The 26,984-nt window shown below is 40.9% G+C and overlaps 2 protein-coding genes across 5 annotated transcripts in view; one reads left to right on the top strand and one right to left on the bottom strand.

The window, feature by feature from the left end:
* C10H12orf66 (chromosome 10 C12orf66 homolog) lies at positions 1 to 25,094 on the bottom strand. Its single transcript, XM_032644715.1, has 3 exons — positions 24,806 to 25,094; positions 12,822 to 13,107; positions 1 to 954 (listed from the first exon to the last, which is right to left on the bottom strand). The coding sequence occupies exons 1-3, from the start codon at positions 25,038 to 25,040 to the stop codon at positions 138 to 140; spliced, it is 1,338 nt and encodes a 445-aa protein (XP_032500606.1). The 5' UTR covers positions 25,041 to 25,094; the 3' UTR covers positions 1 to 137.
* The window catches only part of XPOT (exportin for tRNA), a 134,611-nt gene continuing 132,332 nt past the window's right edge, over positions 24,706 to 26,984 (top strand). Inside the window, exon 1 of one of the 4 annotated variants that reach the window (XM_032644707.1) lies at positions 24,706 to 25,350. The gene's annotated coding sequence lies outside the window, so the exon portion shown is untranslated. The remainder of the gene's footprint in view (positions 25,351 to 26,984) is intronic. The other 3 variants (XM_032644712.1, XM_032644711.1, XM_032644701.1) reach the window with 3 other exon arrangements.

The following is a 26,984-nucleotide window of genomic DNA, read 5'->3' as shown; positions in this document are numbered from 1 at the left end:
TTAGGGAGAATGTGTCTTTAATTTAGATCTGAAAGACGCACAGGTGGATGGAAACTCTAATCACAGACCACTGTAGATCGTTAGAGCAATTAAGAACACAATTTCCAGTCTTGAAAGCCTTTCACACAAATCACCTGCTAACCTTTGGATCCAGGTTTCAGACTAGCAAAAACCTTGGGGTTCTTAAGGGCAAGTGAGATCTCACTAAGGAAGGAAATAAAGTGGGAGTCTCTTTCAGATTTCTTTGACTCGAAAATGACAACAATGGTAAAGTGGGGTTCTGGGCGGGTAAGGAAGTAGGTGCTCTGAACTTTGTCGTCATAGAAGTGGACCACTTTCTCCAAGCTGTTCAGGTCAGACGTGCGGTCTGTCATGATCATGATGACATTGGGCCAGTGCAGGACAGGCCTGTCGCTGGGCAGAGATACCACGGCTGGATACTGATCCACGCCCTTTGGGGCCTCTCTGTAGGAATGGGGGTGGTGGTAGCCATGACCCTGAAAGCTCTCGGAACCCTGGTTGTCAAAGATTAAGGACACGTTGGCAGCGTCGTATTTCCTGATGAAGCTGGAAATCTTTCCAAAGAGGTCTGGGTTGGCTTTTGCAGTCAGCGTTTTCATTTCTGAAGCAGTCGTTTGTCGGCTCAGTGCCTCGTGAAAGTAGAAGCTAAATTTGGCAAGAAGCATGTTTTTGAGTTTCAGCAGCCAAAGGAAAAGGTGTGGGGGCTGAATGGCCTTCTGGGACTGCCCTCCAAACAGATGTTTCTTGGTCTCCCGTTGCTTTTCAAAGATCTGGCCCCAAGTCTGCAGCTTGGTGTGAGCGCTGTGTAAGTTAACCAGAGACGGGAGGAACTTCCACTCGGATACCTGAGCCTGGGCCTTCAGGAGATGACTCAGTACGTCGACCTCCAGCTGGAAACTGCTTTCCAGAGGACTGAGGATGGGGTGGTGAAATCTAAAGGGGGAAGGGGAATTAACAGAAATGAGTGGAAATGTGACCCCACAGTGACACTTTCTATCCTCAAAAAAACACAGTGTGGTCAGACTAATACTATGTTTGGGGGCGGGGGAAGGAAAGATGGAAAGATTCCATGTTGATTTATTTAAAAGGTCATTCTGCTATAACTTCGTCATATCAGAATTATGTCAGCACCATAGTCTCCTGTGGAAATAGCCTGACATTAAAAAAAAAAAAAAGAGAGAGAATAGCCACTACCTTCTGTTCAAATACAGAGAAACTGAATTAGCTGTAAGTCTTTCTTACAGCTTACAAAAAACACCAAGGTTTTTTGTTTTGTTTTGTTTGTTTGTTTTTGACCACGCCTCACGGCTCGTGGGATCTTAGTTCCCTGACCAGTGTTCAAACCCGGGCCCACGGCAGTGAAAGCACCGAGTCTTAGCCACTGGACCACCAGAGAATTCCCACTATAGGTCTTTCTTAACTTATTTTATTTATTCTGGGAATTGTATGACAAAACAAGGCAACCTATTTTCAGGGTGTGGTCCTAAAGAGGCAAATAAAAGGTCACTAAAACATCTCTTAAATGTGTACATAACACATATCAACTTATTTAATGTTCACAGTAACTCCAAAAGGTATTATGAAACCTATTTTGCAGATGAGAGTAGAGACTATAAACCAACTGAAACAGTATACAATCCATAAATGTTTATTAAAGGAATAGGGCTTCCCTGGTGGCACAGTAGTTTAGAATCCACCTGCCAATGCAGGGGACACAGGTTCGAGCCCTGGTCTGGGAAGATCCCACATGCCGCGGAGCAACTAAGCCCGTGCACCACAACTACTAAGCCTGCGCTCTAGAGCCCAAGAGTCAGAACTACTGAGCCTGCGTGCCACAACTACTGAAGCCCACGTGCTTACAGCCCGTGCTCCACAACAAGAGAAGCCACCGCAGTGAGAAGCCCACACCCCACAACAAAGAGTAGCCCTGGCTGACCCCAACTAAAGAAAGCCCGCACACAGCAACAGAACAGCCAAAAAATAAAAAAATAAAGGAATAGAACATTTATCAGAAAGCCCTTACTCACTTCTAGTCCTCAAATTCCCTTCATATTTAATCACAGTTAAAAACAAAATCGTGGCTAAATTTAAAAAATCTTATACTTCAACCACTTTCCATTTACCTCAGGATAGAATCTAAAGTCCTTAAAAAGGCTTACGAGGCCTCGAAACACCTGGTCCCTCCTCAGCTTGAGCTACATTCTCATTCTTCTCACTTGCTCCGTACATTAAATAACTAGAAATGCGATGGTATACCAGAGAAGGTTAGGGTAATAGCATAATTTCATTTCTATTTGTTCTAGACAAAATGTTTTTTAAAAATTTTGACCATGATTTACAGTAAGAAATACTTTATATTGTGATGAAGCGCATATACATCGATAGATAAAAGGTTTTAAAATTTCACATTTACCCTTACTATGCACAATGTACTCTTGATATTTAACTACATATATATATATTTATTTATTTATTTATTTATTTTGTGGTACGCGGGCCTCACTGTTGCGGCCTCTCCCGTTGGCAGAGCACAGGCTCCAGACCCGCAGGCTCAGCGGCCATGGCTCACGGGCCCAGCTGCTCCGCGGCATGTGGGATCTTCCCGGACTGGGGCACGAACGCGTGTCCCCTGCATCGGCAGGCGGACTCTCAACCACTGCGCCACCAGGGAAGCCCAATATATATATTTTAATTAGATTACTGCTCACTAACTTAATTTTATGACTCATGGACTGCTACCTGCTGTTTGTAAAACAGTTTTTACTTCACTTGTCTAGTAAATTGAGGGGGAAGGGGACAGGCCGTGGGAAGGTCCTCTCTCCCCGGCAGAGGGGATAACGGGCACGTGCAAAGACCCTGAGGCCAGTGACAGCCTGAGCCTTTTCCATCAACACTTCTACTTCAGGTCTCCTCTTCAGAGTCACTTCCTTCAAAATGTCTTCTTTGTCCTCCCCCAGACTAGGTCAGGCCCTCTAATTATATCCTCTAGTTTCTTAATACCTGTCTTCCCCTTTGTAGCTTAATCGTATAACTTATCAGACAAACTGGGACACAGGGTCACCCTTGCTTTGAGCCCCTTCTGAGGGGAAGTAAAAGCTGCGTTCTTCCTTCACTCCATCTCTCAAACACGCAGCACGTAGTAGAAACTCGGTAAATGTGGTAACTATGTGAAGATTTGAATCCTAGTTTCTGTTGTTTATGACCTAAATGAAGTTCTGTAACAATGAGATGGAATGGTTATCGCTTCTCAGCCTTTTGGCTAATATCAAGTGTGGCAAAGGACTGGATGAGGAGAGTCCTTTCTGTATGGACCACCTAGAACTTTCTTGCTCATCTTTTTCTTCTGAGAAATGCCCAGGGAGTTTCAGTGTCTGCCTGGCCTGATGCACCTCCTTCTCAAGGAGCCTACATGAAGCCCTTACACTCTTCCTCAAGTTCCAAAGCATCTGCAGAGGTTTCAGGAATTATCTTAGCAAGTGATCCCATTTTGAAGGTGTGGGCAAGATCTAGCATTTCCCAAGCATATCATATGCCCCAGGCACCATGGGAGATGATTTACAGGCCTGAGCCCATGTAATTTAATTGCTTCACTGTCAATGAGACAGAAGATTCTTACACATCTGTTTTGGCCCTGGTTGAAGAGGAAAATCCTGGTTATCAATTAAACAATTAGGAAAAAAAAATCATCACAAGTATATCTAGATTTTTAAAAAATCTATTTAAACAAATGGGATTATGATTAAGAGAGCCCAAACTAGGTTGGATATTATATGATAGAAACTGATTATCATGTGATAAATAGGATGTAGCTAGTCACATAACAATAACACATTGTTTTTTTTCTATTACTGGTATTTTACAATCAACATCCTTCAAGATACGGAAGCTAAAACATGGGTGGGAGGTGTAGTCTAATAATACACTCAAAGAATCAGAAAGATAAACCAGATCTCAAATCCTCTAGCTCATGTACTCAATTAATTAACTAATTTGGACTCTTCAAACATTACATGCTTTGAAGTAAACGTTAAGAAAGCCTAACACGATGGGCTTCCCTGGTGGTGCAGTGGCTGAGAGTCCGCCTGCCGATGTAGGGGACGCAGGTTCGTGCCCCGGTCTGGGAAGATCCCACATGCCGCGGAGCGTCTGGGCCCGTGAGCCATGGCTGCTGAGCCTGCGCGTCCGGAGCCTGTGCCCCGCAACGGGAGAGGTCACAACAGTGAGAGGCCCGCCTACCGCAAAAAAAAAAAAAAAATAATAAAAAATAAATAAAAATAAAATCCCACAAAAAAAAAAAAGAAAGCCTAACACGGGACTTCCCTGGTGGCACAGTGGTTGGGGGGTCCGCCTGCCAATGCGGGGGACATGGGTTCAAGCCCTGGTTTGGGAGGATCCCACATGCCGCGGAGCCGCTGAGCCCGTGCGCCACAGCTAATGAGCCTGCGCCCTGGAGCCCGAGAGCCACAACTACTGAGGCCCGTGAGCCTGGAGCCCCTGCTCCGCGGTGGGGGGAGGCGCCACAATGGGAGGCCCACGCACCGCAGCGAGGAGTGGCGCCCCACTCGTCACAGCTGGAGAAGGCCCGCGCAGTGGCAAGGACCCAGCATAGCCCAAAATAAATAAATTTGTAAAAAAAGAAAAAGAAAGCCTATCTCTCTCTCTCTCACACACACACACACACACACACACACACACACACACACACACACACTATAGCATGTCTCAGAATCTTTGCATTCTGAGAAATGCTCCTACCACCTTAGCCTTTAGGCAACTTGACACTTAATGAGCCTTAAGTATCACCAGATTCTACAATCATGGATATCACGAAAATCTGCCAAGGAGCTATGAACATAGTAAGACTGTTAATAAGAGGAAAATGGTTTCATTCTACCACAAATAACAATACTCAAAGTGATGTTTCTGCTTCCAGCTGGAAATCATCATTTATATCCAATGTTCTCTTGAAAGAATATGAATTCTCTTCTCTGTACAAACCTTTAGAAAGAATTCTGCACAAGCTCTTCCGTATACATATACGGAAAAGTGTTTAAATGTTCAACATTTATTAGGATGAATGTGAATGCCGAAGCTACTTTCATCCGTAAGAAGAGCTAAAAATTCATGCTAATGTTATTCTGCCAAGACTCTGAGATTAGCATTATGTTGTATCATTCTCCCATTCCCACTCTGTGCCTCATACCTATTCACATCTCACACCGTAGTGGGATCTGTTAAATTGTAATCCAAAAACATACAGCTTGAAAGAGCCTGAATACAGAATAAATTGACAACTATTTGCAGAGAACATCTGCTCCAAAAAAAGCCAAAAAGAAAGACAGAAAAAGAGAGAGAGAGGAAGGGAGCTCCAGCACGCACTCCCTCCTTCACAAATCCCCATCAAGGAGTTCCTTCCAAAAGAAGTATGCAGGTCCCATGCATGTGAGAAGTCAGAAGACCAATTAAAAATAAAAGTGTAGTACAATGTGAATATATGAATGTCACAAAACTGTACACTTAAGCAACAAAACGTTATGCAGCCATTAACAAAAAACACAAAGTACTGATGCATGCTACAACATGGATGAACCTTGGAAACATTATGCTAAGTGAAATCAGCCTGACACAAGAAGACTGATGTCACATGATTCCACTTGTATGAGAGACACTGAAGAGGCAGTTTCACAGGGACAGAAATTAGAATGGAGGTTACCAGAGGCTGAAGGGAGAATAGGCCGTTATTGCTGAATGGGTACAGAGTTTCTGTTTGGATGATTAAAGAAAAATTCTGGAAATGGATGGTGGTGATGGTTGCACAACATTGTAAATGTACTTAATGCCACTCAACTGCACACTTAAAATGGTTAAGGTGATAAATTTTATATTATGTATGTTTTATTACAACAGAACAATAAAATTTAAAAAGATCAAAAAAACCCCAAGAAACACACAAAAACTTACACTTAAAAATGGTTAAAGAAGTAAATGTTATGTATATTTCACCACATTTTAAAAATCCATAATCTCATTTAAAACAATCACTTTACTAGTTTTTAGATATAATTACATTGAAGATATAAAGATGAATTAGACAAAGGTTTGCCCTACAGGACCTCCCCTGGTAGAAGGAGGTATTTATAATGGCTATAAGCAGGAAGTAATACATCTCTTACGAGGGGTACAAATCAACTAACAGTTTAGAAAGAGGAGCAATTCCTTTTGGTTGAAAGATTGTGCAGGTCATAAAGGAGACAGGATTTCAACTGAGTCATAAAGCTTAAAGAACAGGTAGGATTTAGCCACGTGAAGATGAGAGCTTAAATTTCTGGCCCCAGTTCTTAACCACCCCTGATTCCACACCCTTTGCTGTGTGATTCTGCGGCCTCTCCCACCAGAGGTAGAGCGTCCTTTCCCACCCCTGGACCATGGATCGGGCTATGTGACTTGCTTTGGCCAAAGGGATGTTAACAGATCTGATGCGAGCAAAGGCTTGAAATGAGCTTGACTGGGCTTGTTCTTTGGCACTTGGGCGTCATCACTGGGTAGCTGCTTCCCCTCTAACCTTGGGCTCAGAACGAACACACGTGTAGCTGACCAAGCCCAAAACTCACAGCAATAAGCCAAGCCCAATGAGACCAACAGTGTTCAGCAGAGCTACCCAGTTAAGCCCAGCCTACGTCAGACAACTCCCAATTGACCTGCAAGCCCGAAAGTGTGATTTTGGGGGTAGTCTGTTATACAAAATAATTGTGGCAACAGCTAATTGACACATGATAGAACTTGACGAGGTTCAGAACACTCTACCCCAAAATATGGCATCTTGGTATATTGACTATTTTAAGCTGAATGAATTTGACAAATGACATATGCAGGTAACATTGAGAAATGACATATGCAGGAAGGACTTTCTGACCCTCTCCTGAAGCAGATCATAAAACCCTCATGTAAGAGGTTCCCTCCCTGTACCCTGAGGAAAGGAGCATCCTTATCTCCAAAGACATAAGGTCACAGAGAGAAATCTGAACGGGCCTTGCTGTTTCCCCCAGTTTAGTACACTTAGCTCATACCTTTTTTCATCCTAGCACATTTTTCCACAACTCTCACTCTTCATCACATCTAGCATAAAAACACAGGTTTAACAACTTCTTTGGGTCTTCATTTCCTTAGAAGGCTCCATGCAACATAAAACCTATATTAAAATACATTTGTATGCTTTTCTCTTGTTAATCTGTCTTTTGTTAAAGGGCCCTCAGCTGAGATACTTAGAAGAGTAAAGGAAAAAGATATTTTTTCCTCCCCTACAAATTGGAGGACATTCTAAGCAAACTAAGTAACAGGACCCAAGGTAGGAAATGGCAAATTTCCTTATGGGGAATACATTACATTATGGACTGTTTTTTTTGGCTTCTGCTTAAAATCCTCAAAGTTTTCTCTTTGAAGCTGCTTCCTTTTTACTAGGAGTTTTGAGTGCAATTTAAGGCATTTGATGGGCCTTAGGTAATTTGAAAAGTTGGGCTGGGGCAAGATCACAGAAACCCTTGAGTCTCCACTGTTAAGATCTAGGCGAGTCAAATACCTAGAGTAGAACGCGTCCTGCAGAAATCGTACTATTGCTGGTTTTGCTTATGAAATTTTCAGTGGGCAACAGTTAACCTTGTTGAACTACACACATGCAACTAACTGTTTCATTAACAGTCTTATCATCATGAATCTTTTTTTTTGAAGGAAAAAGGGCATAGAGACTAAATAAATCACTGTTCTGCCCTTGGTGAGAATTCTGTCATTTGAAGCATTCAGATCAAAAAAAATGTGCGTCCTAAAATGCAAACAGAAATTTATGTAACTCAGTTTTTTAAAAAATGCTCTTTAAATCCTAGCTATAAAATTATGATTAAAGAATAAAAATCATTTAATAGAATATTATTGCCACACCAGATAGATTTTTAAAAGCTGTCTAGAATGAATAATTGCTGACCTCTTTAAAAAAATTATTTCTTAAAAATCATGTTGTAAAGCTAGTGGTTTCCAGTGGGGAGAGGGAAGGGGGAGGGGCAATATAGGGGGAGAGGATTAAGAGGTACAAACTATTATATTTAAAATAAGCTACAAGGATATATGGGACTTCCCTGGCAGTCCAGTGGTTAAGACTCTGTGCTTCTACTGCAGGGGGCATGGGTTTGATCCCTGGTCAAGGAACTAGGTAGGATCCTGCGTGCTGCATGGCATGGCCAAAAAAAAAAAAAAAAAAGGATATATGATACAACACAGGGAATACAGCCAATATTTCATAAAAACTATAAATGGAGTATAACATTTAAAAATTGTGAATCACTATACGGTACACCTGAAACTTATATAATACTGTGTATCAACTATACTTCAATTAAATGTTCTTGATTTAGGAGAGTATATATTAAATTGCATTTATAATCTATCTTTGAGTTTTGTTTTAACCATGAAATAGAAAGATAAGCCAGAATTTTCTTTTATGTCCACTGTACAAAACAGGTAAATAAATTCAAAACAAATTCTACTGAATCACAAAATGTTCCACTGATAATTCCTTGGAAATAAAAACCCAAGTTCTACTTCTCCTCAAAAGTATTCAAGGAATAGTAGACACCCTGACCCTGCATGAGTTAATCCATGTTTTTTCTTCTAAAGGGCACACAATGAAAACTCAAATGATTAATGTTAATTATTCAATTTGAAATGCAGCATCACAAATGACTGTGATTCTTAACCAATTTACATTTGCTTAATAATGTAGTAAGTTTGCCAAAAGAGGAAACCTTTAACACCATTCTACTCTGAGCACACCTGGCTTCCAGAGGAGAAAAACAAAATATGACTCCCCTTCATCTCTGAAAGCAAAGGGCAAATCATGTTAATTTATATCTAAAATAATTTCACTTCCCAAAGAAAATGAATATAGTATACAGAATTTCAACTTTTCAGAAATTCTAAACTAAAGAATTTATGTTGTTCAAATTAACCCAAAGCCTCTACTGTAGATAATTTTTAGGCTAGGATGTGTCTGTGATCATTAATTCCCTGTTAAGTAGACAAAGGTAGCATTGGTGGAGGATGGAGACAATAGCTGAAAACACCTATTGACCATATGTGATTTACAGCCAGCTCCATCAGTATCCACTCAGCAGGATAAGGGGTACTGCCAAGTACTGCCCTAAGATCTTCAAGAATGAAACCTGGGCTTTTGCTACTGCAATGGAAGAAATTCCCAGGCCTCTGAGAAGTGGGATGTTTCAAAGAAGGTTCAAAGATGACAGGTCACATATCTAATAAAATAAAAACAATTATATAGTAATAACCATTCATTACTATGACACAACATACACACAGGCACTTGCACACACATTGGTAAGGTTCAATAACCAGTATATCCTAATGTTGGCATCTTTTCCTTATTTATCCAATTTTTCTTGCAGACTTATGTATCAGTATCACAGGGAACTTTTAAAACAGACAGGTTTCTAGGCACCCAACCCCAAATCACTGAATGTTACTCTCTTGGGAAAGAAGAAGGGCTCAGGTAACGGTATTTTTCTTAAGCTCCCAAAATGGTTCAGCAAAACACTTTCACGTTAGCATTTGGGAATCACCACATAAGATCTCTTCCTCTTGAGAATCACAGCTCCAATTGTACTGTAGTTTTTGGTTTAAAAAAAATGATTTTATTAAAAGAAAACATATAGTAATCAGATTTGAGGGAGAAATAAAAGAAAATTTCCAAAGATAAAAAAAATCTGTAAACATGTAAAATTTGTTTAAAAAAAGGAAATGTGTGTATTTATATGCATAAACTATCTCTTGAGAATGAGAGAACTTGTTAACATTCGTTGACTCCTAGGAAAGAAATTAAGTAGCTGAGGACAGGGGCAGAAGGTAGACTTTTCACTACTGCATTTTTTTGTACTTCATAAATTTTGAGCCATGTTAATATATTACCTACTAAAAATAAATAAAAATTTAGAATACAGCTGACCCCTGAATGACATACATGGGTTTGAACTGCACAGGTCCACTTATATACACATGTAAAATATATTACAAAATGTATGTAATATATTTTAGGAGGTAACATATTTTAGTAGGTAATATATTCAATACTTTGAATCTCTGGATGTGGAGTCACAGATATGGAAGAGCCTATGCTTTCTACCTGCCTTTTCTTTCAAAATCCTACCTGCCCTTAAAAGTCTTCTCAGATTCTACCTCCTCTGTGAAGTCTCTTTTAATCTCTCTTAGCCTACTTCCCCCAGTCCATTAATCAGATGAGTATTAGGCTTAATTTGGGAATATAAATGAATATATCTGCCTTTCTTTTTTAAGCAAACATATCTGAACTCATACATCCAAAGGAGTGGCATCCTTCAAAGTCATCACTTTCCATTTATTTATTTATTTTAATTTTTTAAAACATCTTTATTGGAGTATAATTGCTTTACAATGTTGTGTTAGTTTCTGCTGTATAACAAAGTGAATCAGCTATACATATACATTTGTCCCCATATCTCCTCCCTCTTGTGTCTCTCTCCCACCCTCCCTATCCCACCCCTCTAGGTGGTCACAAAGCACCGAGCTGATCTCCCTGTGCTATGCTTCTGCTTCCCACTAGCCATCTATTTTACGTTTGGTAGTGTATACATGTCAATGTTACTCTCTCACTTTGTCCCAGCTTACCCTTCCTCCTCCCTGTGTCCTTGAGTCCATTCTCTACATCTGTGTCATTATTCCTGTCCTGCCCCTAGGTTCATCAGAACCATTTGTTTTTTTAGATTCCATATATATGTGTTAGCATACGGTATTTGTTTTTCTCTTTCTGACTTACTTCACTCTGTATGACAGACTCTAGGCCCATCCACCTCACTACAAATAACTCAATTTCGTTTCTTTTTATGGCTGAGTTATACTCCATTGTATATATGTGCCACATCTTCTTTATCCATTCATCTGTCGATGGACACTTAGGTTGCTTCTATGTCCTGGCTATTGTAAATAGTGCTGCAATGAACATTGTGGTACATGACTCTTTTTGGGTTTTTTTGTTTTTAACATCTTTATTGCAGTATAATTGCCTTACAATGGTGTGTTAGTTTCTGCTTTATAACAAAGTGAATCAACTATACATATATACACATCCCCATATCTCTTCCCTCTTGCATCTCCCTCCCACCCTCCCTATCCCACCCCTCTAGGTGGCCACAAAGCACCAAGCTGATCTCCCTGTGCTATGTGGCTGCTTCCCACAAGCTATCTATTTTACATTTGGTAGTGTATATATGTCCATGTCACTCTTTCACTTCATCCCAGCTTACCCTTCCCCCTCCCTGTGTCCTCAAGTCCATCCTCTAGTAGGTCTGCATCTTTATTCCCATCCTGCCTTTAGGTTCTTCATGACCTTTTTATTTTTCTTTTTTTTTTAGATTCCATATACACGTGTTAGCATACAGTATTTGTTTTTCTCTTTCTGAGTTACTTCACTTTGTAAGACAGACTCTAGGTCCATCCACCTCACTACAAATAACTCAATTTCACTTCTTTTTATGGCTGAGTAATATTCCATTGTATATATGTGCCACATCTTCTTTATCCATTCATCTGTCGATGGACACTTAGGTTGCTTCCATGTCCTGGCTATTGTAAATAGAGCTGCAATGAACATTGTGGTACATGACTCTTTTTGAATTATGGTTTTCTCAGGGTATATGCCCAATAGTGGGATTGCTGGGTCATATGGTAGTTCTACTTTTAGTTTTTTAAGGAACCTCCATACTGTTCTCCACAGTGGCTGTATCAATCTACATTCCCACCAACAGTGCAAGAGGGTTCCCTTTTCTCCACACCCTCTCCAGCATTTATTGTTTGTAGATTTTTTGATGATGGCCATTCTGACAGGTGTGAGGTGATACCTACCTCACTGCAGTTTTGATTTGTGTTTCTCTAATGATTAGCATCACTTTCCATTTAATTCGTCATAAAATTACTGAGCACCTACTATGTGCAAGGCTCTAAGCCAGGCTCCAAGGACCCAAAAATAAAACTGAGTCATTCACAGTCAATGATGTTCACAACACTACTCAAATTCTTTTGGAACTGCTTTTTGGGCCAGGCAGTGAGCAATGCATTATAACGAGTCTCACTTTATAAGCAGCAATTTCCTTCAAAAAATTTTTTCCAGTTGATCAACATCTTTTTAAAAAAAATTAAACTGGCTACAAATATCTTTTTGACTACCAAAAAAACATGCCCTGCTCTAAAGCACAGATGCCTGCCTGCACCAAAGAAGTTTAAGACAAAATCAAAACTATGCAACAGGTGCTGAAAGCAATCCTAAAGGAGTTCCCTACACATGTTAAGTAATGGCTCCATCAGAAGAATCAAGTGGATAACTCACCAAGATGATGACTTTGAAAGGGACATTTATTTGAATAGTGGTTTATTAAAAAGTCACACTATGTGATATACAATTCTCTTGTTGTTGTGTGAATTCTTTCATAAGCAGAAAAACCAGTTACAATACAACTTTTAAGGATTACTTCATTCTCGACCTTTTGCTACTGCTCAGAGAAGCATCCATCCAGTATGCTGTTAACTAAGCCCAAAGAAGATGTCTAATGCATACCTGTTGATTAATTAATGTGTATAAAATGTAATACAACTATTTCTCCTTCACAGTTATTCCATCACAGATTTCCGCATGGGTGTGGGGAAGACTGAGACTCTGTGTGGGATTGTGAGGCTGCCACACTCCTCCCTCCCTCCTCCCCTACACTGACCTGGAGCTGTATTTCTTGAGGATGGTGTCTAAAAGGCCAACGAGCTCTTCAGCATTGATGAACTTCTGTGTGCTGAGGGTGTACATCTTCTCATAGAAGTCTGCGATCTCCATCCGAGCCTGAACAAAGAAGCAGAGCTGCTCGGACAGGTGGGAAAGGAGCTCTTCCACGTGAGGTGCGGTCCCCCCTAGGGCACCACGGCCAGTCACCACCTTCTTTAGCTCATTATGCAGGGAAGTGTAGATGGTGCGGATGGAGTCCTTCCTGCTGAAGAAAGACTGGCCCCCTGGTAGACAAATGACATAAGCACATGATAGGTAAGGTAGAGAAACTGCAAGTACAAAACAACTCTCAGCATCCAAAAGGAAAGAATCTAAACTGCTGAACTCAATGAGCTTTCATCTACCATGTTCTCTGACTTCTATGATTTGGATTTAAATATCTTGTGATTCATAATTTCACTGTAAATTAACGCTGGTACAACTCAGTGTAGTGGTGGACCTGTGTATAATTTCCTTACCCAGGAGATTGGTTCAAGATGGTGGACTAGAAGGATATGCTCTCACTCCCTCTTGTGAGAGCACCAGAATCACAATTAACTGCTGAACAATCATTGACAGGAAGACACTGGAACTCACCAAAAAAGATACCCCACATCCAAAGACAAGGGAGAAACCACAGTGAGACGGTAGGAGGGGCGCAATCACAATAAAATCAAATCCCATAACTACTGGGTGGGTCACTCACAAATTTGAGAACAATTATACCACAGAAGTCCATCCACTGGAGTGAAGGTTCTGAGCCCCATGTCAGGATTCCCAACCTGGGGGTTCCAGCAACAGGAGGAGGAATTCCCAGAGTATCAGACATTGAAGGCTAATGGGATTTGATTGCAGAACTTTGACAGAAGACTGGGCGAAACAGAGACCCCACTCTTGGAGGGCACACACAAAGTAGTGTGTGTATCAGGACCCAAGGGGAAGGAGCAGTGACCCCATAGGAGACTGAACCAGACCTACCTGCTAGTGTCGGAGGGTCTCCTGCAGAGGTGGGGGGTGGCTGTGGCTCACCGCAGGGACAAGGACACTGGCAGCAGAAGTTCTGGTAAGTACTCCTTGGGGTGAGCACTCCCAGAGTCCGCCATTAGCCCCACCAAAGAGCCCGGATAGGCTCCAGTGTTGGGTCGCCTCAGGCCAAACAACAAACAGGGAGGGAACCCAACCCCACCCATCAGCAGACAAGCGGATTAAAGTTTTACTGAGTTCTACCCACCAGAGCAACAGCCAGCTCTACCCACCACCAGTCCCTCCCAGAGAGCCTCATCCACCAGAGGGCAGACAGCAGAATAACGACTACAAGAACTACAATCCTGCAGCCTGTGGATCAAAAACCACATTCACAGAAAAGACAGACAAGATGAAAAGGCAGAGGGCCATGTACCAGATGAAGGAACAAGATAAAACCCTAGAAAAACAACTAAATGAAGTACAGATAGGCAACCTTCCAGAAAAAAAGAATTCAGAATAATGATAGTGAAGATGATCCAGGACCTTGGAAAAGAATGGAGGCAAAGATCGAGAAGATGCAAGAAATGTTTAACAAAGACCTAGAGGAATTAAAGAACAAACAAACAGAGATGAACAATACAATAACTGAAATGAAAAATACACTAGAAGGAATCAATAGCAGAATAACTGAGGCAGAAGAACGGATAAGTGACCTGGAAGACAGAATGGTGGAATTCACTGCTATGGAACAGACTAAAGACAAAAGAATGAAAAGAAATGAAGACAGCCTAAGAGACCTCTGGGACAACATTAAGTGTAACAACATTTGTATTATAGGGGTCCCAGAAGGACGAGAGAGAAAGAAACAACCCGAGAAAATATTTGAAGAGATTATAGCCGAAAACTTCCCTAATATGGGAAAGGAAATAGCCACCCAAGTCCGGGAAGGGCAGGGAGTCCCATACAGGATAAACCCAAGGAGACACACACCAAGACACAGAGTAATCAAATTGGCAAAAGTTAAAGACAAAGAAAAATTACTGAAAGCAGCAAGGGGAAAATGACAAATAACACACAAGTGAACTCCCATAAGGTTAACAGCTGATTTCTAGCAGAAACTCTACAAGCCAGAAGGGAGTGGCCTGATATACTTAAAAGTGATGAAAGGGAAGAACCTACAACCAAGATTACTCTACCCAGCAAGGATCTCATTCAGATTTGATGCAGATATCAAAAGCTTTACAGACAAGCAAAAGCTAAGAGAATTCAGTACCACCAAACCAGCTCTACAACAAATGCTAAAAGAACTTCTCTAAGTAGGAAACACAAGAGAAGAAAAGGACCTACAAAAACAAACCCAAAACAATTAAGAAAATGGTCATAGGAACATACATATCAACAATTACCTTAAACATGAATGGATTAGCCATTTGGTTGGAGCCTGTCCAACCAACAGACACAGGCTTGCTGAATGGATACAAAAACAAGACCCATATATATGCTGTCTACAAGAGACCCACTTCACACCTAGGGATACATACAGACTGAAAGTGAGGGGATGGAAAAAAATATTCCATGCAAATGGAAATCAAAAGAAAGCTGGAGTAGCAATACTCATATCAGATAAAATAGACTTTAAAATAAAGAATGTTACAAGAGGCAAGGAAGGACACTACATAATGATCAAGGGATCAATGCAACAAGAAGATATAACAATTATAAATATATATGCATCCAACATAGGAGCACCTCAATACATATGGCAACTGCTAACAGCTATAAAAGAGGAAATGGACAGTAACACAATAATAGTGGTGGACTTTAACACCTCACTTACACCAACGGACAGATCATCCAAACAGAAAATTAATAAGGAAACACAAGCTGTAAATGACACAATAGACCAAATAGACTTAATTGATATTTAAAGGACATTCCATCCAAATATAGCAGACTACACCTTCTTCTCAAGTGCGCACAGAACATGCTCCAGGATAGAGCACATCTTGGGTCACAAATCAAGCCTCAGTAAATTTAAGAAAATTGAAATCATATCAAGCATCTTTTCTGACCACAACGCTATGAGATTAGAAATCAATTACAGGGAAAAAAACGTAAAAAACACAAACACATGGAAGCTAAATGATATGTTACTGAATAACAAAGAGATCACTGAAGAAATCAAAGATGAAATGAAAAAATACCTAGGGACAAATGACAATGAAAACATGACAATCCAAAACCTATGGGATGCAGCAAAAGCAGTTCTAAGAGGGAAGTTTATAGCAATACAATCCTACCTCAAGAAACAACAAACATCTGAAATAAACAATCTAACCTTACACCTAAAGGAACTGGACAAAGAAGAACAAACAAAACCCAAAGTTGGTAGAAGGAAAGAAATCATAAAGATCGGAGCAGGAATAAATGAAATAGAAACAAAGAAAACAATATCAAAGATCAATAAAGCTAAAAGCTGGTTCTTTAAGAAGATAAATAAAATTGATAAACCATTAGCCAGACTCATCAAGAAAAAGAGGGAGAGGACTCAAATCAATAAAATTAGAAATGAAAATGGAGAAGTTACAACAGACACTGCAGAAATACAAAGCATCCTAAGAGACTACTACAAGAAACTCTATGCCAATAAAATGGACAACCTGGAAGAAATGGACAAATTCTTAGAAAGGTATAACCTTCCAAGACTGAACCAGGAAGAAATAGAAAATATGAACAGACCAATCACAAGTAATGAAATTGAAACTGTGATTAAAAATGAAATTGAAACTGTGATTAAAAATCTTCCAACAAACAAAAGTCCAGGACCAGATGGATTCACAGGTGAATTCTATCAAACATTTAGAGAAGAGCTAACACCCATCCTTCTCAAACTCTTCCAAAACATTGCAGAGGAAGAAACACTCCCAAACTCATTCTATGAGGCCACCATCACCCTGATACCAAAACTAGACAAAGATACTACAAAAAAAGAAAATTACAGACCAATATCACTGATGAATATAGACGTAAAAATCCTCAACAAGGGCTTCCCTGGTGGCGCAGTGGTTGAGAGTCCGCCTGCCGATGCAGGGGACACGGGTTCGTGCCCCGGTCCGGGAAGATCCCACGTGCTGCGGAGCGGCTGGGCCCGTGAGCCATGGCCGCTGAGCCTGCGCATCCGGAGCCTGTGCTCCGCGACGGGAGAGGCCACAACAGTGAGAGGCCCGCGTACAGCTAAAAAAAAAAAAAAAAAAAAAAAAAAAAAAAAAAAAAATCCTCAACAAAATACTAGCAAACAGAATCCAACAACACATTAAAAGGATCATACACCATGATCAAGTGGGATTTATCCCAAGGATGCAAGGATTCTTCAATATACGCAAATCCATCAATGTGATACACCATATTAACAAAGTGAAGAATAAAAACCATATGATCATCTCAATAGATGCAGAAAAAGCTTTTGACAAATTCAACACCGATTTATGATAAAAACTCTCCAGAAAGTGGGCATAGAGGGAACCTACCTCAACATAATAAAGGCCATATATGACAAACCCACAGTAAACATCATTCTCAATGGTGAAAAACTGAAAGCATTTCCTCTAAGATCAGGAAGAAGACAAGGATGCTCACTCTTGCCACTATTATTCAACATAGCTTTGGAAGTCCTGGCCATGGCATTCAGAGAAGAAAAAGAAATAAAAGTAATGCAAATCAGAAAAGAAGAAGTAAAACTGTCACTGTTTGCAGATGACATGATACTATATATAGAGAATTCTAAAGATGCCACCAGAAAGCTACTCGAGCTAATCAGTGAATTTTGTAAAGTTGCAGGATACAAAATTAATGCACAGAAATCTCTTGCATTCCTATACACTAATGGTGAAAAATCTGAAAGAGAAATTAAGGAAACACTCCCATTTACCACTGCAACAAAAAGAATAAAATACCTAGGAATAAACCTACCTAGGGAGACAAAAGACCTGTATGCAGAAAACTATAAGACACTGATAAAAGAAATTAAAGATGATACAAACAGATGGAGAGATATACCATGTTCTTGGATTGGAAGAATATTGTGAAAATGACTATACTACCCAAAGCAATCTACAGATCAATGCAATCCTTATCAACTTACCAATGGCATTTTTTACAGCACTACAAGAAAAATTCTTAAAATTTGTATGGAGACACAAAAGACCCCAAATAGCTAAAGCGGTCTTGAGGGAAAAAAAACGGAGCTGGAGGAATCAGACTCCCTAACTTCAGACTATATTACAAAGCTACAGTAATCAAGCCAATATGGTACTGGCACAAAAACAGAAATATAGATCAATGGAACAGGATAGAAAGCACAGAGATAAATCCATGCACCTATGGTCAACTAATCTATGACAAAGGAGGCAAGGATACACAATGGAGAAATGACAGTCTCTTCAATAAGTGGTGCTGGGAAAACTGGACAGCTACATGTAAAAGAATGAAATTAGAACACTCCCTAACACCATACACAAAAATAAACTCAGGGCTTCCCTGGTGGCGCAGTGGTTGAGGGAATGCCTGCCGATGCAGGGGACACGGGTTCATGCCCCAGTCTGGGAGGATTCCACATGCCGCAAAGCGGCTGGGCCCGTGAGCCATGGCCGCTGAGCCTGCGCGTCCGGAACCTGTGCTCTACAGTGGGGGAGGCCACGGCAGTGAGAGGCCCGCATACCGCAAAATAAATAAATAAATAAAAAATAAACTCAAAATGGATCTGAGAACTAAATGTAAGACCGGACACTATAAAACTCTTAGAGGAAAACATAGGAAGAACACTCTTTGACATAAATCACAACAAGATCTGCTTTGATCCACCTCCTAGAGTAATGGAAATAAAAACAAAAATAATAAATGGGACCTAATGAAACTTAAAAGCTTTTGCACAGCAAAGGAAACTACAAACAAGATGAAAAGACAACCCTCAGAATGGGAGAAAATATTTGCAAATGAATCAATGGACAAAGGATTAATCTCCAAAATATATAAACAGCTCACGCAGCTCAATATGAAAAAAACAAACAACCCAATCCAAAAATGGGCAGAAGACCTAAATAGACATTTCTCCAAAGAAGACATACAGATGGGCAAGAAGCACATGAAAAGCTGCTCAGCATCACTAATTATTAGAGAAATGCAAATCAAAACTACAGTGAGGTATCACCTCGCACCAGTTAGAATGGGCATCATCAGAAAATCTACAAACAACAAATGCTGGAGAGGGTGTGGAGAAAAGGGAACCCTCTTGCACTGCTGGTGGGAATGTAAACTGATACAGCCACTATGGAGAACAGTATGGAGGTTCCTTAAAAAATTGAAAATAGAATTACCATATGACCCAGCAATCCCACTACTGGGCATATACCCAGAGAAAACCATAATTCAAAAACATACATGCACCCCAATGTTCATTACAGCACTACTTACAATAGCCAGGACATGGAAGCAACCTAAATGCCCATCGACAGATGAATGGATAAAGAAGATGTGGTACATATATACGATGGAATATTACTCAGCCATAAAAAGGAACAAAATTGGGTCATTTGTAGAGATGTGGATGGATCTAGAGACTGTCATACAGAGTGAAGTAAGTCAGAAAGAGAAAAACAAATATTGTATATTAACGCATATATGTGGAACCTAGAAAAATGGTACAGATGAACCGGTTTGCAGGGCAGAAATTGAGTCACAGATGTAGAGAACAAACGTATGGACACCAAGGGAGGAAAGTGTCGGGTGGTGGTGTGATGAATTGGGAGATTGGGATTGACATATATACACTATATGTATAAAATGGATAACTAATAAGAACCTGCTATATAAAAAAACAAATAAAATTCAAATAAAAAATTTCCTTATTCATGCACCAATATTCCCCCAGCCCACTTCAATGAGGATTCAGATCTAATTCAGAGGATGATTAACCTTGCAAGTGACATCAACCTGGATCTAAAAGTCCTCCTTCCACATAAAGATATTTAAAACAAAAGAGAACACCCAATTACGAAACACTGTTGTTATTCCTGGTAAATCAGAAAATTTTATTTCTGCTTTGGAGTTGCGTTTTCCTTTCAAGCTGTATGAGAAAATGGAAAACACGGACTACTGGGATCCCAGGGGAACAAAGGGACTGTTAGTGCTCTTAACAAGGTTGACAGTACAGTTTTTGTCATAATAAGTACCATATTGTGAATTATTAAGAATAGGAAGTGGGACTTCTCTGGTTGCGCAGTGGTTAAGAATACGCCTGCTAACGCAGGGAACATGGGTTTGATCCCTGGTCCAGGAAGATCCCACATGCCGTGGACCAACTAAGCCCGTGTGCCACAGCTACTGAGCCTGTGCTCTAGAGCCCGCAGGCCACAACTACTGAAGCCCACGCGCCTAGAGCCCGTACTCCGCAACAAGAGAAGCCACTGCAATGAGAAGCCCGCACACCGCATCGAAGAATAGCCCCAGCTCGCCGCAACTAGAGAAAGCCCATGCGCAGCAATGAAGACCCAAAGCAGCCAAAAATAAAGAAAGAAAGAAAAGAAAATAGAGAAAAAAAAAAAACCAGTAGGAAGCAATTATAAATAACTGCTGCTGTAACTCATGTTGTAACTCAGGAGTTCCAAAGAAAATCAGCCAACAAGTAAGGCCACATACATTCTTTTCAACAACCAAAAAGGTTCAGATGGCATAGACATTATTTCTTTACTTCTGTATTAATACATGATCAACTATGCTTCTAATAATTATGGGGCCAGTTTCATAGATGTTTTCTTAAGCAATTCTGTACCCCACCAAAGGTCAGAGGTAAAACATTAGGAGAACAAAAAGCAACAGGGCAGGTTTAAAACAGTAAATCTCAGGAATATATAAAACTCTCAGAGATGAATAATATTTTAAATTTTCTGTTGATATTCATAGAATGCTTTAATGAATGAGTTACTGTTCTAAACATACCAATTAGGAGTATAAATTACTTATCAAGGCATTTGTAAAATGTCCTCTTAATGAATGAAACATTTCACAATTCATTGCCCAGTTTGTATTTCAAGAAATGAATCTTATATCCCTTACCACTATGGCAACCACCTTGTCCCAGTTTACCCATGACTTTCCAGGTTTTAGTACTGAAAGTCTAGCTTCTCAGGAAACCCTTAGTCCCATGTCCTGAAAACCGCCTCAACTCCGGGCAAACCTATAGGGTTGGTCACCCTACTACTACTGATTTCACAGGCAAACTACTGATACTGAAAAAGTGTTTTCTCCAATATACTGCCCAGACTGACTAGTATTCACATCATTTCTCCTACTAATAGCAGCAAAGGCCATATGGTGAAGGTGGATTGACCCTGACACCAACATCCCATACAGGACTGTATCCTGGAAGGTTTGCCTTTCCTCTCCACCCATATTAAGTCTAGCTTTGCAGATTTTGTAAGGTGTTGCTATGAAATAAATGGACCTCTGTGCCCAGGTCTAAGACAAAATCTCTTAGGTTACGAAGGTAGCAAGAGTACCAAGTAAAATTTAAAAGCTCTGGAAGTCTGAAAGACTTGGTTCCAAATCCCAGCTTCCAAATTTACAAGCTGTGTGATGTGCACGGGACTTAACCTTAGCCACTTTGAGCCTTAGTTGTTGTTTTAACATGAAACTAAAAAGACACAGTGAAATAACATTTGGTATGTAACACACCTGGAGCAAAGCACGTAATCAATACTGCTAATTCCTTCCCCTTCCATTTATAACTGATAAAAGAAGCTCTCAATACTACAGAGTTTGGCTTCTGCAACTCTGTGGTAAATTGGGAGCTTCAAGTACTGTAAAAAGAATAGCTAGCTATTTGATAGATAGCTAGGTGACCTTAATTGTGTACTCACTTCTGCTGTTAAACAAAGTGAACTTGGTGAAAATTTTAACTCTGGGTGAAAAATGGATACCTTCCTTCATTAGATTACCCTTACCTGAGGGTGTGGAAACACCGTATAAATATAAAGAATACCTTTTAAAGCTTATCAATAAACATCCATTACTACTATGTGAAACCAAGTTACCTGACACTTTAAGGAAGGGAGAGACCACCAACGCATTTGTTTTAAACATGTCTCTCTTCTCAAAGCTCTCAGGAGCACAAGCCTACTTGGTGACTACCCTGGTTAGGAATATCCAGTGGGGAGTGGCCTTCCTTCATGCTGGGAAATAAGGAATCAGAAACACCAGACTTCTTGTCTCAGCTTTTTGAATTTACAAAATATGATTATTTTGAATTGTTTCCATGGAAGTCTCGTTTTATGAATGCTCATTGTTTTTCAAGATTTCAACAGTCTATCTCACATCATGAAATTTCAAGCAATGAGTATATTAAAGTTTTGCACTTCTAATTGAATATTTTATTTCACAACTTCTTGCTAATGATACTCTTTAAACATCAGTTCTCAAGTTAAGTCATTTTCTACCATGGTATCTTCCAGCCACCAGATGTTGAGGAAACTCTCCAGCAATGAAACAAAGCGGAGAAAAGTATGACCTTCTAAAGTCCTCTGCAGGTATTGAGTCAGCATACTTTAATCACTGATCTTTCCCCAAATAGATATATTCTCCCCTCAAAGTAAACAGAGGGCTCCAAGATAAGGGTTGACCCCAAAGTTTTTCAGCTGAGCCAAGACAGGAACAGAAGGCTCCCTGTCAGGTCTGTTCTTTATCTAAAGTCCCACACTTGCATCTATAATCAGGATTCACTGCCAAGGTCTCCAATAAACACCAGTCACAAAAGTGAAGTCAAAAAGACTCACTTTTTAAAAACGTGCTTTCTACATGTTTAAAAAATACACATAAACTTTTTGTTTTGCTTTTTAAAGAAAACCATATAAATGTTCTAAATAGCAAAGTAGTTGACGAACATGGGACTGTTTTAAGTAGCAACACAAAAATTTTCCCAAGTTTTTAAGAAAACGGAGAGTCAACTCAATAATCATGAAGTCATATTGTAAGCACGTTGATATCACAAACATTCCAGTATCAAAAAACGGTAAGGTAATTGCAAAGCTAAAAATTTACATCTGGAACCTACATTTACTGTACACGAGAGTAAGCTATGTGGCATTAAACATGCCATTTTCAGAACATTTACACCGAAGTGACAGATCAGCTGGGAGCCTAAACAGCGCCTGAGCATGTTTCACAGTGTAAATTGCTCCGTGGATCAATTTCAAAGCACAGCCCTCAGGCTCACCCATGCAAGCTGGGGTCTGTGCAGAACTAATCCCTTTACATAATAAGAGCCACTTCAGAGAACTCAAGTCAGAGACAGTGATGGGCTTGTGCATGTTCTTAGGCACAGCCAGGCACCTAAAACCAGGCACATACAACTTAAACTAGAGTTGATTTCTTAACTGAGGTCTATACATAGGCTTTAGGAAATCCAAGTGAACCCTTTCAGATTACGTGCAAAATTGTATTACATAGATATTTTTCTGGGGAGTGAGGCCACAGGTTATCAAATCCTCATAGGTGAACTAAAAGAAAAAAACATAAGAAACACGGCACTGGGATCAATCACCATTCTTCATGGGGCGGGGGAATCTAAAAACACTAAAACTGCAAGAAAATTACCCACCTTCAATTTTACAGCCAGAATCCTCCCCATTTCCATATATACATAATAATATGTAAATTATTTAATATATAACTGTAAATTATACTACATCTACAATTTTTATAAATCATTTGGACACAAACACAATCTGACAGTTCAAAGGTAGGTATTCTGGTATAGGCTCTGTCACCTACCCGCACAACTGCATGCACACAATTTGCCAATCTGTAGAAAGGGGAATTATAACACTGCAAGAGCAATTGTAAATCTCTGAGAAGTGCCACTGTAAGAAAAGGAGGAAAAATTACACAAGGTGAAACTATCTGACTAGTTGTTGCCAGTAAGTCAACACACTAAATAACAAGTTATTGTTTGAAAAGCTAAAGCACAGTTAAGATCTCAGAAAGCCCTGCCCCTTGAGTGTTTACTGAAAGCAAGATGTACATGGTCACCTTCAGGCAATACGAGGAAACTGGGGGGGAGAAACTCAAACTGGAATCTGCACTCAATTGTACACTTCTATTTTATACTGTTATGTGTCCTTCATTCATACCAGACCCTGTGCCTCTGATATTAAAGGGTCTAAAATACGCCAAAGTACTAAAACAACTCTAAAAGCTCTGGGATTCATAATATTGGTAATTATAAGTAGTAATACTTCGTATGTATAGCCCTTGGCTTTCACATATATTATTTCCTTCTGATTTACTCATACTAATTGTTTCTACTAGTGAAAATCAGCTTAATCAGCTCCTGCATCTTATCTTCAGGGGCAAGATTTATCATGGGATGATAAGAGTGTTTACCATTTTCCCTGTAAGGCCCCTCTTGTTAGTGTTAGGCATATTTCTTGCCTTTCCTGTCCAGCATTCATTTTTCTCTTCATTCGTTAGATATTTATTGTGGGTCTACGAAGAGGGGGTAGGACACCATCTGTAACTCTCTGGGGCCTTAAGAAGCCAGACAATAGTGTTCATGAATTCTAACTAGGTTGTATTGCCAAGTTTTGCTCCTCTCGCCGCAGTGTCACTGGTTAGAGAGCGAGGACACAGAGTTTAACTTCTCATTTATGGCACCAATCCATGCATAAGCAAAATGGATACTGCCATCGGTTTGAAGCACAGCCCTGCAAACAACATCCACCCGGACGGCCAATCTATCTGCCGCGGAGGCCGGTGGGCGGGGTTTGTGGAAGCCGAGGGAAGGACGGGATCGGTGGGAGGAGACCTGGGAGTGCGGAATTGAGCCTGCGGCTAAGAGTGACAGAGACAGGGAACCCAAGCCATTGCCGATGGGGGAATATACTCCCTTTCCTTCCTCAAGGGGCACGGGGGGCGGGGCGGAGGTACCTAGTTTCTGCCCCAGGTAGGTGAGGCTGTGATAGACCTTCTCTGCCGCGGCCAGGTGGGCCAAGGCCGCCAGCAGCGACAGCCAGCTGCCCCCCGCGCTCTTGTTGGCCTCTCGTTCCTTCTCCACATTGTCCTTGGCCTTGTCGTAAGAGAAGATACCCAGGTGAGAGAAGAACGTCTCCAGCACCGCCTGTTCCACCGGGACCGGGGCTGCCAGCGGGATAGACTCCCCCATGCGAGCTGCGCTCCAGCTCCACCCACGTGGCTCGCCTCTCCCTCGCACTTCCGGGTTCTCAGGGAACGGGCGCACGAGCGTGCGTGCGCGTGACCGCCGCAAGCGGCGGGCTCGTGAGCGCGCGGCCGCCTGGACCGCGCCTGGGCCTTAGAGAGGACGCGGTTAAGGGTCAAGGCGGGAGAGGGATGGCCGCTCCTTAGCTCCTGAGCGACTCCGGCGCTTCGGTTCCCGCAGCTCTGACTATTCGGACCCTCAGGGCAGAGCGCGAGGCGGCCCGCTCGCTGCTCCGTGGAGCTGACGGCGTTCTGAGGTGAGCTGAGAGGCCCCTCCCTGTTAGACTGCGTCAGTGCTGGTGACGTCACGTTTCCGTGACGTCAGTAGTTCTTGTCCTAACATCTGGCCGGGGCTCGGCTGGGGCCTGAGGCGCGCGGCGAGGTGAGCCTTGGGCTTGGAACTGTGCTGGCTCTCACAACAGGGAGTCTGTAGTCCTCATTGCTTTTAAACCAACTCCAGTAAGTGGTTTATAGAGTAGAAGCCTCAGGTGGGTAAAGGTTTATCTCTCACCCCCATGTCTGATTTTCACCCGCGGTGAGTTAATTCACGCCTCTGTCAGGTTCTAGTCATCTCGGGTTCGTGCTAACGAAAGGGCTTCCGACCAGAGCTGCTCCTAGGCTTGGCCGTACTACCCACACTATATTAGGCTTCCTTAAAAAGTTCTCAGAATGAAGGCTACGTTAATGCAACTTCTGCTTAAGAATCTGAATTGATGTACTTTGTCATTCAGATGAATTACAAATCCTCAAACATTTAAGAAACACCATAAACCCAGCTCATAGGTATGTCCACTGCTTGAAACACTACCCCACTGCTCGCTTAGTTTTTAACCTTTCTCTTTGTTATTTTTATTTTATACACTTTAGTCATAGTGTATTTAAACACGTATATTTTCATCTGTCTTTCCCCTACTAAGTGAATTCCCTAAAGCACAATCTAGGTTTCATTCACCTTTATAATTTTTTCATCATGGATGGCACAATGATTTTTGTTAGACAAATGAGGGAATTGCCTGTTTTCATTTTTTTGTCAAACAAGATCGGTTCTGCCATCGTTACCTTTTAATGCAAATCCCATAATTTGATTTTAATGAATATATAGCATACCTGTTGCTTGCTCTCAAGAATATAATTGGGTAATATCAACTTTGTTAACTGTGAAATTTTATATGTAAAGGTGAAATTTTATACGTTATAAAGGTGAAAAAGGAGGCAGCAATGGTATCTCTTTGGGAGAATCAGGGAGGCTTCCTGGAAGAGAATGTGGTGGTCCTTAGTGAATGAGTAGATGTAAGTAATCAAAAAAGTGCAGTACTAGCACCAAAACCCACAGACAGTGAAAGAGGATTATAAAGACTGTAAACATACTCAAGTAATATAAGAATTCCTTAGATAGTAAAGGTGGCATCATAAATCAGTGGGGAAAGGAAAACTTACTCAATTTATAAGTGAAGGAGACATGATTATGGGGGAAAAAAGACTTTTGCCCTGTATCCTGCAACAAAAAATAATTACATGTGTAAAAAACAAAACATAGGGCTTCCCTGGTGGCGCAGTGGTTGAGAGTCCGCCTGCCGATGCAGGGGACACGGGTTCGTGCCCCGGTCTGGGAGGATCCCACATGCCGCGAAGCGGCTGGGCCCGTGAGCCACGGTCGCTGAGCCTGCGCGTCCGGAGCCTATGCTCCGCAACGGGAGAGGCCACAACAGTGAGAGGCCCGCATACTGCAAAACAAAACAAAACAAAACAAAACAAAACATAAAACGGACACAGCCATGTAAAGCAACTATACCCCACTTAAAAAAAAAGAGAATAGAGAAGAAAACAAAAGTCTAACAAAGTTAATTACTGTGTAAACTCAAAGACAAAAACGAAAAAAACGTAAACAAAC

Source organism: Phocoena sinus, chromosome 10, assembly GCF_008692025.1.
Source record: "Phocoena sinus isolate mPhoSin1 chromosome 10, mPhoSin1.pri, whole genome shotgun sequence".
Classification (NCBI taxonomy): domain Eukaryota; kingdom Metazoa; phylum Chordata; class Mammalia; order Artiodactyla; family Phocoenidae; genus Phocoena; species Phocoena sinus.
This window is presented reverse-complemented; position numbering and strand designations above follow the sequence as displayed.